General features: G+C 45.2%; 1 protein-coding gene across 1 annotated transcript in view; it reads right to left on the minus strand.

Moving 5' to 3' along the window:
• Positions 1-11,968, minus strand: part of QSER1 (glutamine and serine rich 1) — an 85,026-nt gene extending 73,058 nt beyond the window's left edge. The window contains exon 1 of the mRNA XM_050758757.1: positions 11,448-11,968. Within this exon, the coding sequence (XP_050614714.1) occupies positions 11,448-11,650 (203 nt within the window). The 5' untranslated portion in view covers positions 11,651-11,968. The remainder of the gene's footprint in view (positions 1-11,447) is intronic.
• Positions 11,969-12,430: the final 462 nt, after the last annotated feature.

Consider the following 12,430-nt stretch of genomic DNA (forward strand, 5'->3'; position numbering starts at 1 on the left):
CACCATTCAAGGAACAGTGAAAAAACAGTGTGTTTCATTCAAAGATAAAAGAGAAGATGGTTCTGCAAAAAAAAAAAAAAGCAAAACGAGTGGATATACTGAAACCAGGCCCACATCCTCTCATTTACCTCTTCATATTACACAACATCCATACACATATTCATATTCACTGCTAGCACATTAAGAAATGCTTACTACTGGCTGGGCGCGGTGGCTCACACCTGTAATCCCAGCACTTTGGGAGACCAAGGTGGGTGGATCACGAGGTCAGGAGTTAGAGACCAGCCTGGCCAGCATGGTGAAACCTCGTCTCTACTAAAAACACAAAAATTAGCCGAGTGTGGTGGTGCATGCCTGTAATCCCAACTACACAGGAGGCCAAGGCAAGAGAATCACTTGAACCTGGGAGTTGGAGGTTGCAGTGAACTGAGATCGCACCACTGCACTCCAGCCTGGGTGACATAGCAAGACTCTGTTTCCCAACCCCACCCCCCAAAAAAAAAGAAAAAAAGAAATGCTTACTCTTGCCTTGACTGCAGAAAGGCCTAGACTGGAAAGCCCCGGCTAGATTGGCCTGAGTCAATGTAAGGAAACTGTGTTAGTAGCAGCCTAGTAACAGAAAGTCACCTAGCACGTGGCTGAAATTAAACCACCAGAAGCAGCAACAGGGATAAACATTAAACAAAGAAATAAGATTTCCTGTAAGCAAGTTAACCCAAGGAACAGGTAATTTTTTTACAAAACTTGTAGTCTCATTTCAACTAGGGGCAAAAGAAACTTATTGGGGCCGGGCATGGTGGCTCATCCCCGTAATCCCAGCACTTTGGGAGGCCGAGGCGGGTGGATCACTTGAGGTCAGGAGTTCCAGAGCAGCCTGCCCAACACAGTGAAACACCATCTCTACTAAAAATACAAAAATTAGCTGGGTGTGGTGGTGGGCATCTGTAATCCCGACTACTCAGGAGGCTGAGGCAGGAGAATTGCCTGATCCCAGGGGTGGAGGTTGCAGTTGCAGTGGACTGAGATCGCGCCACTGCACTCCAGCCTGGGCGACACAGCAAGACTGTATCTCACAAACAAACAAATAAAAAACTTACTGAAGCACTCTGTTTCCCAATGTAACATTTTTTCTTCTCATTTCAAAAGTTAGCACTTTCAAGTCATTGTTCAAATATCATTTCAATGAGCCTCCCCAGTCCACCTTGTTTGTAAATCAGAAACGCCTCCCCCATCCACATTCCATTCTTCCTTATTCTGCTTTTCTTTTTCTGGTATCACCTCCCAACATACTAGATAATGTACAGTTATGTTCATTTTTTAATCAACTGTCTCACCCCATTCGCCTCAGGAACTTGATTTTGTTCTCACATGTATCCCAAGCCCCCAGAACAGTGTCTAGAATATGAGAGGTGCTTCAGGTCAGTTAAAATCTCTGAACTACCCATCCCTATGGCAACTATTCAATTTGGTATAAGCCCATGTCCCCACGTTTTCTCCAAAAACTTTTAGCAAAAGTACGCTCTGGGAAAATGATTCTAATTTTTTTAAAAATGGAAAATATAACCTCCCAGCATCAATGTTAAATCACAAAGACCCAACATCCTTCTTCAAAGTATTCTATCATTAAACCTCTTTCTGACTTCATTTGCCAATTCTATTTAATCCCATACCCTCAACTTCCCAAAAGGATTTTTCCCTGAAAGCTTATGATTAATAGCACAGTTTCTGAAGTTACACCTCCTGGGTTCAAATCTTGCCTCTGCCACTTACTAGCAGTGATGTTGGACAAATTAATAAATCTCTCTTTGCTTGAGTTTCCTTGTCTATAAAATGGGCTAACAATAGTACCTATATTCTAGAATTATTGTGAGAAGTTAAATGAAATAACACTATAAAATTATTAGGCCAGTGCTCAGCACATAGTAGGCATGTAATAGACACTATCACCTACAACGGCAAAGGCTCAGTTCTCAGACTTTCATTCTTCACCCCCAAAGACCTTATCTCTGAGATTCCACTATTGTCTCTATACAAATGTCCAGTCAGACTCCTAAACTCAGCTCTCTGGTCTTGTCAGCTAAGGACAAATACTGTAGGGAAAACAGAAGTGTTAGAACAAAGGAAACCTGGTGGGACTTTAGATCTGTTGGTCAAGGAAGGTCTTTGTAAAGAGACAATATTTAAGGAGAGATAAGAATGTCAAGAAACCAACACTGACGAGATCCAGATCAGTGGTTCTCAAAATCTCCTCACTGGATGAGCAGCATAAGAATTACCTACGAACTTGTTAGAAATGCAAATTCTTAAGCTCCACCTAAGACTTATGGATTCAGAAACTGGAGTTGGGCCCAGCAACCTATGTTTCAACAAGCTCTCCAGGTGGTTCTGAAGTACCACTGAGCTACAGTAAGATCCTGCCAGGGAAGGGAACTGCCAGGCTTGTTCTTGCCTCGGGACATTTGCACTTGCTGCTTCCTCAGATCACAGGGAAGTGCACTTCCTCCAGGAGAAAATTTTCTCAATTATTTGCTTGCCCACCTCCTTCACCCAAGAATGTAAACTCCACAAGAACAGAGATTTTGTGTGGGTTTTTTTGTCGTTTTTTTGAGACAGGTCTCACTCCCTTTGCCCACACAGAAGTGCAATGGCACGATCATGGCTGACTGTAGCCTCCACCTCCCAGGCTCGAGCCTCAGCCTCCTGAGTAGCTCCTCCTCCCACCTCAGCCTCCTGAGTAGCTGGGACCACAGGCGCATGCCACCACGCCAGGCTAATTTTTGTATTTTTGTAGAGACGGGGTTTCACCATGTTGCCCAGGCTGGTCTCAAACTCCTGAGCTCAAGCCATCAGCCCATCTTGGCATCCCAAAGTGCGGGATTATGGGCACAAGTCACCACACCTGGCTACTCCCTATCTTTTAGAGTGGAGAGACTAAACTCCATGATCTGTCATGAGAAGCCCTCTACAATCTAGTACCAATGCTCTATGACACAGTGTTACTCCGCTGAGCTCCCCAATGAATCACACCTTCGTGTAGTTTCCCTCCCATGACGATTCTGTAATGGACCAGGAACTGCTTTGACCAACACACTTGCAGAAGTGATGCTATGCCAGTTCAAGGCCCAGTCTATAACTGGCCTAGCAGATTCCATTTCCTCCCTCTTGGAACACTTGTTCTTGGAAGTTCCTTCTTTGTACTAATCCCTTATTCCACTATGCAACATTAGCAATAATTCAGATCAGTTTGTATGCAATCTACCTGACAAATGCTACCATGATCCCCCTTGAACTCAATATAATTTTCCCACTAAGTCCCTGAAGTATTTTTGTACCTCTTGAAAAGGAATAGTCTGACAAGTATTAATAGCATAGTTATTTCATTCATTCATTGCATGTTTAATGACACAATGCATTAGACATTGTTCTAAGTGCTGACAATAAAGTTAATAATCTATATGCTATTCTATATGCTAGACATCACTCTAAATACTTTTCTAAGTTTTCCCATTTAATCTTCAAGAATTCGAAAAGTGTCATTTTACATAAGGAAACTGAGGCACAGAGAGGTTCAGAAACTTGTCTAAGATCATACTGCAAGTGGCGGAGTCAAAATATAAATTCAAACATTCTGACTCCAGAGCTTATGTTATCAACTACTATACTAACCTGCCTTGTACAGATGTGAACAAGACAAAGAAGTTCCTGTTCTCATGGAACATGCATTCTATCAGTGATGGTTAGTGGTATCGGGAAAGGGTGGTAATAAATGATACATATAAATCAACAAAATTACTCCAGAGAGTGAGAATGCTCTGAGGAAGTAAAATTATCATGTGTTAGTGATGTGCAGTTACTTTAGACATGGCAGTCAGAGAAAGCCTTTCTGAGAAGGTAACATGTGGGAAAAGACCTAACTATCAGCAAAAGCAGAAGCAGCAAAGCAAAGACCTGAAAAGAAAACTTCAGTTAAAGAGAATAGCTAGTGCAAAAGTCCTAAGACAGAAATAATCTTAGCATGTTTCAGGAACAGAAGTAAAGCCAGTATGGCTGAAGGATGGTGGTGGGAGGGGAATGACACGAAGTTGGATAAATTAGCTGAGGCTTAGATCATGCAGGGCTTTGTAGGCCACGATAAGTCATTGGATTTTTCTTTCTTTTTTCTTTTCTTTTTTTTTTTTTTTAAGAAGGAGTCTTGCTCTGTCACCCAGGCTGGAGTGCAGAGGCACCATCTTGGCTCACTGCAATCTCCGCCACCTGGGTTCAAGCTAGTCTTCTGCCTCAGTCTCCCAAGTAGCTGGAACTACAGGCACCTGCCATCATGCCCAGCTGATTTTTGTATTTTTAGTAGAGACAGCGTTTCACCATGTTGGCCAGGCTGGTTTCAAACTCCCGGCCTCAAGTGATCTGCCTGCCTCAGTCTCCCAAAGTGCTGGGATTACAGGTATGAGTCACCACACCCGACCAAGTCATTGGATGTTACTGATTAACACTGGAAGGTTCTAAGCAGGGTAATGACATTACCTGACTTATACTTTTGAAAAGTTAATTCTGGCTGTTGCATACTCAATAAATTATAGAAGGCCTAAAAGGAAGCAAGAAAAGCAACAGGAGGCAACTGCAATAATCCATGCAGGAAATTACAGATATGGAGACTGAACCAACAGGATTTGCTGAGGGACTCGATATGGGAAGGAATGAAATGAATCATGGATGGCTCTAACCTTCTGGACATAAGTAATGGAGTAAATGGTGATAATAATTACTGAGGTGGGGAAGGCTAGAGGAGGCCCAGGTTGACAGGGTGACAATCATGTTTTGGACGTGTCATTTTGGAAACACCTATTCAATATTCAAATAAAGATGTCAGATGCTAGATATGAATCCAGAGATATAAATTTGAAAGTCATCTCATATATACGGCAACTACACCTAGGGTCAGTGGAGAGAGAAGAAAAAAGGACAGAACTCCAAGTTTCTGAGCACTTCAACATTTAGAAGCCAAGCAGAGAGGAAGCAAGTGCATTGCCCTGTCACCCTCCAGATCACAAGTTCTTTAAGAGGCAAGACAGTGTTTTCTTCATTTTTGTGGCACCCTGCAGAACTTAGCTGAGAAACAAACTCAGAGACAGTCACTACATTTTAATGAGTGATTGCATGCTTGTCACTTGATTTCTCAAGCTTTCACTGCAGAAATATAGTAACTCAAGGAAATACAGGCAACACTGCCTTAACAATTGTAGGTACTCAAATATTTGTTTAATGAATGAAAGAAAGCTGTGTTTTGGTAGACATATTTTACTACTCATTGTTCCAGAGAACATAGCAAGGAAAGGAAGAAACAAGTAGTAGCCCATATCCCCACGCTGCTAACCAAGGATAATCACAAACTTACCCTTCATCTTGGTCCCAATTACAGGGTAGAGGGGGAATGGCAGTAGAGGCTGCAGCAGGAAGAAAGCGGCTTCTAATTCCCACACTGAAGCAGAGTTCTGGCTTTCATGATATAAGCATGTATTAAGCACCAACTATATGCCATGAATTAAAGTAAATACTAAGTACTACAAATATAACAGCAAAACAGATAGGGTTCCTCAAATAACCTCCATTCTGAAGAAGACACATATTACATAGACAATACATAGGTATATTTCTAAGAATATGAAAGTAAAATAAAATATTCTGTGAAAACATACACCATTGCACAAAGCAACAAGGAGTGAGGGTTGAAAATACTGCAGGTTTCTCACATGAGATACCTTAAGAAGTCAGGGTGTGAGGTGGGGATAGGGTGAGAGTTATCTAGGTGAAGGTAAAGACGATGAATGAAAATTTTAAGGTAAGAAGGAATTTAGGATGATTCAAAGAATTTAATATGGGCCAGTGCTAGGCATGGTGGCTTACTCCTGGGAGGCTAAGGCAGGAAGACTGCTTGAGGCCAGGAATTCCAGACCAGCCTGGTCAACATAGCAAGACCTCATCTCTAGAAAAAATTTTAAAATTAGCCAGGTGTGGTGGCACATGCCTGTAGTCCCAGCTACTTGGGAGGATCACTTGAGCCCAGGAGGTCGAGGCTACAGTAAGCTGTGTTCATACCACTCTACTCCAACCTAGGCGGCAGAGTTAGACCGTGTCTCAAGAATAAAAAAGAAAATAAATTAAAAAAAAATAGGTCAGTAAATGCAGAGCCATACAGAGCACAATACTGTGTGTGTGTGTGTGTGTGTGTGTGTGTGTGTGTGTGTGTGTGTGTGTGTGTGTGTGTGTGTGTGTCTGTGTGTGTGTGTGTCTGTGTGTGTGACACAGACAGAGAGACAGGTTCTCCCTCTGTCGCTCAAGCTGAAGTGCAGTGGCACCATCACAGCTCACTGCAACTTCCACCTCCCAGGCTCAAGCGATCCTCCCGCCTTAGCCTCCAGAGTAGCTGGGACCACAGGCGCAAGCCACCATGCTTGGCTAATTTTTTCTATTTATTTTTTTGTAGAGCCAGGGTTTCATCACATCTCATAGGCTGGTCTCAAACACCTGGGCTCAAGCAATACTCCCACCTCAGCCTCCCAAAGTGCTGGGATTACAGGCGTGAGACACCACTCCTGACCATATTACGGATATTTAAAAACGTGACCTTAATATGTAGGAGTAGCCATAGAAAGGCTTTAAGCAAAGGACCAAGAGCAAACTTGTAGATGTGTGTTTTTAAAAATCACTCTGGATGGTTTAAGAAGAATGAATTGAAGGGAGGAAAGAAAAGGTCCAAGATGACTAAATTAGGAAGCTACAGCAGTTGTCCAAGTGAAATATAATGGTGGCTTGGATCAGCTGGAGCAGTGGATACAAAAGAGTTTCAAGACATTAGATTCAAAAGCAGTAGGTTTTAGTGACTAAGCACACAACTCCCACCATCTGGCCTGGGCAACTAGGTGGACAGAGGTATGACTTAATGACTTACTGAGATGGGCCTCACTAGAGAAGCAGAGGTGTGATGGGTTGGGAAAGCGTATCATTAAGCTCAAGTAAAAGGTCAAAGAGGTAGCTGGTTATGTGATCAGGTTCTCAGAAGAGTCTGAGGACCTCAGAAGAGTCTGCTCAAACATGGGCATCTCCACTGAGATAGTATTTAAAAGCATGGACATGGATGTGAGTCCTCAGGAGAAAGCAAGGAATGAACAAGAAATTTACCAATCCCAAGCCCTGAGGAAACAGTAACACGCAGAGATTAGACAGAAGAGGAGTAAACACCAGTGAAGAATAGGAAAAAGCAGTGGGCCAGAAAAGTAGGAGGAAAACCAGGCAAGTGCAGTGCTATGGAAGTGAAAAGGAATATATTTCAACTAGGAAATGGTCAACAGTGACAAAGAACACTGAAATAAGGATATTAATGATGCTTAGGTTTCCAGGACAGCTCACAGAAGCTCTTTTCACATATAGGTGGATTACAGCATTCCACCATCTTACAATAAAGCAGTGTAGTTACACTGGCCATCACGCAGGCTCCAGATCCACAATGCCTAGTTTTCAATCACAGCTCCACTATTTACTAGCTATGTAGCTGTAGGTATAAATTACTTCATGTCTCTATCCCTCAGTTTCCTCATCCATAAAAGTATGGTAAAAAGAATGCCTACCTCAAAGGATTTTTATAATGAATTTTGATAAATGAATGTGTGTATGTATATGTGACTTAAAACAGCTAGCACAAATTAGTTGCTCATGAGGTAAATGACAGCTACTATTACTTACAACATGGTTTCCATGGGAAAAAACTTTCTGAACTCTAACAGCGGAAGTTTGTCTGAAATAACCTTTCATTAACTTGAGATTGTTCTTACTCCTTACAAATTATGATCTTTAAGGCCTTTTTCCAAAAACCTTGAGGAAAACTCTAGATTTGAAATGTATCAAACAAATGTCCATCATATAGAAACTGACAGGTTTTAGAAGAGCTAATCATTACTTTGGTTTTTCAGAGGAGTATTTATCATACTCATTATACATCCTACTAAAAAAAAATTGCATTAGGAATTCTAAAAATCGGTGCCAAAAATCATTTCAAGTTAGAAAGGTGAAAAACAGGCCGGGCACAGTGGTTTACACCTAATCCCAGCACTTTAGGGGGCCAAAATGGCTGGATCACCTGAGGTCAGGAGTTCGAGACCAGCCTGGCCAAGGTAGTGAAACTCCATCTCCACTAAAAATACAAAAATTACCATCCTGGCCAATGTGAAACCCCAACTCTACTAAAAATACAAAAATTAGCCAGGCGTGGTGGCAGGCACCTGTAATCCCAGCTACTCAGGAGGCTGAAGCAGAAGAATTGCTTGAACCCAGGAGGCAGAGGCTGCAGTGAGCTGAGATCACGCCAATGCACTCCAGCCTGGGCAACAAGAGTGAAATTCCATCGCAAAAATAAATAAATAAATAAATAAATAATAAATAAAACTGTTTAAATGCAAAATATTTCCATTCCCTTTCTGGTGCATATTCAAATACAAACACATCGATTATCACCATAAAACAGCCCGCCTCTTCCTGTTGGGAACAAGATAAAGTATCAAGTACAGAATGGGGCAGTGGACCTGCAGACTCCTGATGACCTTCTTACTTCCCAAGCCACGCAAAGGTATTTACAACATCCAAAACTGCACCCCAAAAGATATTTCCAACTGCGTGGTGTTCAGCAAAGGACATGTTTGTTCATTTAGTTCCTAAAACTAACTGAAAAGAGCACAAATAAATGAAGATTTATATGGCCAGTCCTTATTCCTGCACTTTCCAAGTACCTAGCAAGTACTCTGAGAAATATTCACAAATCTCTCTGTAAGCCCTATTTAAGGTAAAATGCTCGAGTTTCCCACTCTATTTTTCAACTGTTAGTACCATAAAACTACCTAATAACTAACAGAGCTGTTGTATTCAAAAAAAGTATTGTTTCAAACTCATGAAAAGCTCTTTATCATGTACTTTCCCATAAACTGATGAAAATGATGTATTTCAAGACCAAGAAGGCATAAAGTAGGATGTTAGACCCCTGTCGGCAACAACTGAATGTCATTACCATCTGTCAGCTTCTGAATAGGTTACAGGAAACAAGGTGTCAGACAGGCTAATTCTTTACGGATAAGCATCCATATTACATCATCACAACTAGTACTCATTTGCACCTTCAGAAGAAACTGCCACAAAGGGGAACAAAAACATTCAACTGATACGTGCATTATGAAAAAGCTTTTTAAAATGCTATAAAAATATAAATAAGCTTCTGAAATGTAGAATATTTAGACTTACAGGGCGTATTTCAGATTTGCTATTGTTGATATAACTGAAATCAAAGAGGAATATTTGCACAGTTTGAGGAATAAAATGAGGTATAATTCAGAAGTGTGTGTAACTCTGTACAGATGGCCTGATCCCAATACAAGATGTTAACAAAGCAGGTTGGCAGGGGAGGGGGGTAAACCTGCATTTTCTATGCTGTATTTTAGCTGATTCCCGCCCCCCTTATTTTTTAAAAAAGCAGGGGGAGAGGGCATGGGGGGTAACATTTAAGATTCAATAACTTCCAGTAAACAGAAAATAAATCTCCTTTACATTATGTATGCCAAGTGAATCTACTCACTGTTTTCAAGTGTGTTTGGGAAGTCATTCCGTGTTACTCTGATAAATAAATTTGGAAAATATGACAAGTAGATTTTAGTTTCTTGCCTCAAAAGTATTCTACCAACAGAAGTAACTAGGTAGTATTTCAGTTTCATTTACCTGATAAAATATTTTTCATTTAAAACATAAAAAATGTGGCACAAATACCTATCATGCTGTTCAATGATGAGAAAGTAATTTTAATTTGTAAATTATCCTAGTCAATGCAAAAAGCTACTTGAAAAAGGATAGTCAAATTACCATTAAAAAGAAATAACGGGTGAAGTGCCAACCGTCTTTCATAAAACTCCTTAAAATGGCTTACTTGTATGTAACACAAAATTATGGCTATTTCTGAAAGGTTTCAGCATTTAATTACTTAGCTCCAAACTGGCACATCACATTATTTTTGTTAACTCCCACGTCTTTCAAACAAAGGGCCTAAAATTTTCTGAGAAAGCTTATATCCCTATTCTTGAAGCAAATTTTTCTCATTCTTTCACAATCATCCCAATGGACAATCTAAGACAAAGACCAGCTACTCTTCACACTTATATGCTCAATCATGAACGTGGAACTTTCATAAAAACAAAGAAGATAACCTGGAACACGGTAATGTATAAACTTAGAACAAAAGTTCACTTCTGTCGTGAAAAATAATGAAGAAATCTGATGAGATCATAAAGCCACGAAGCTTCCTGTTGGTAGCTGAGGATGAAGTCATTAGCAACCCAGGATTCCCTGGTCCATGTAATCAGAAGCTGCACCTACCAGATTCTGTATTGTTCGGGAGAGGTGGCTTTAAAACACCCCGCTCACCAATCCTCCAAACCAGACCACGCCTTCCAGTTATCATTCAAATGGGACCGTTTCACAGTGTGGCACTACTATACTACACATTTCCCGCGAGCTTAAATATCAAGTAGGAGTCAACATTTTAGATTCCCTTGGTCATGCTGCAGGAAAGATGAACTCTTGAACCTCGCGCTACATAATGCACCCGGACTTTAGAGGTCGAGATGGAGAAGCATGCTTTGGTTCTTCAACCTTTATGGCCTTCACTACCCCCACCCCAACCCTCGCCCCATTTCTTCCCAACTCTCCGTCACCCCGAAGCACAGAAAGATTCCTTACTTCCTGCTGTTGTTAAAAGGGGAGGAAACCAAAGAGCAACTTTGAACGAGTGGAAGAGAAATCGCCTAAATCTTGGCCACCAGCGCAAACATATGTCACCCGGCCCTGGAGCCGCGTTCGCGCCCTGCCGGGCCCCCTCTTCTGCCCTGCGCCCCGGGGGTTCTCCCGTAGCCCAGCCCTCCTGGGTCCCCCAGTGTCTCCGGGACGCGGCTCCGCGACTCCTCCTCTCCCGCCTCCGCAACCCTCACATGCCGGGGTCCCCAAGACTGCATTGTCGGCCACCCAGGTTCCAATACAATGGATCGCCACTGCCCCAAACTCTCCGGCGCCCCCTTCGGACCCCCGGCGCCAATCTTGGGTCTCCCAGATCCCGAGTTCAGCCACGAGCCCAAACTTCACCATGTGAGAGCCCAGGACCCGAGAGGTGACTGAGCCCCACGACTCCCGCCCAGCTCTCCCTTCACCCGCCGTTCCCAGGCACGAATCCTGCACCGGGTGCCCCCACCCATCCGCGACCACCCCGTAGGAGTCATCAGCCGCCTCCCCCGAGCTGGGCGAGGGCGAGCGGAGGGCTCCCCGCCCGGCCGAGACCTCTGGGCGGCGCTGCAACCGAGCGAAGGCCCCAAACGCATCCCCGGCCTTTCCTGGTCCACCGCGACCCCGCCGCCCACCCTCCCTACCTGGCCTTGAGGCTGGGGCTGCTGCCGCTGCTACAGCTGCCGCTGCTGCAGCTGCTGCTGGCGGCGGCGGCGGCGGCTCGGGGTTCGTAGGCCCAGGCTGGGGCGGGGGGCTGCGCCGCGGCACTGGCGGGGGCGGGGGCGGCGGGGGGCGCGGACGGCGGCGGCGGCTCGGTGAAGCCCGAGGTCGCGTAGTTCCTGTCCATCGTGGGGGTGGCGTAGGGAGGGCGGGCAGCAGCGGGGGATCCTCCAGGGCTCCGTGTGAGGGGGGCGGGCAGGGAGAGGGGGCGGGGGAGGAAGAGGAGGCGGCGGCGGCGGAGGGAGCTGCCTCCTCACATGGCCCCGGCGAGCAGGCGGGAGAAGGGCGCGCTGTCGAGTCTGGGGCGCAAAGACCCGGGCCGCGGCGGGCGGCGAGACCCCAGCTGGGCGTCAGGGAAGCGGAGGCACCCGCGGCCGGGACTCGCGGCGACGGCGGCGGCGGCGGCGGCGGCCGCTGCGCCCCATGTTGGTGGATTTCCCAGGATGCACCTCCCGCCCCCCTCCGCCCCGCGGCCTCGCCCCGCCTCCCCTCTGAGCCCCGCGCTTGCCGCTCGCGGGGCGGGCGGGCGGCCGCGAGGCCTCCGCCGCTGCCGGACGCTTCGCGAGGGACAGCTGAGGCCGAGGAGGCGCAGGCCCGGCAGACTTCAGGGACTCCGAGAGGCGCCCGCCGGCCGGAGCCCGCGAACCGCAGACTTCCCGCCCTTCGCAGCCCCGAAGGGAGGCGTCCGCACTCGCCGCGTCCCGCGGGGGAAGAGACCGCGCCTGACTATCGCCCGGCGCGGGGGAGGGGAAGTGGAGCGGAACCCAGCGTAGGGCGCTGCGCAGGGGTAGCCGGGTCAATGCTTTGCTTGGAGCTCACTATTTGACTCTTCGGGTTATTTTGAGGGACTCCAGTACTCAGTTCTCTGATCGCGATTTCTTTCTCTGCGCCCCAATCCAGAAACAGC

Source organism: Macaca thibetana, chromosome 14 (assembly GCF_024542745.1).
Source record: "Macaca thibetana thibetana isolate TM-01 chromosome 14, ASM2454274v1, whole genome shotgun sequence".
Lineage (NCBI taxonomy): Eukaryota > Metazoa > Chordata > Mammalia > Primates > Cercopithecidae > Macaca > Macaca thibetana.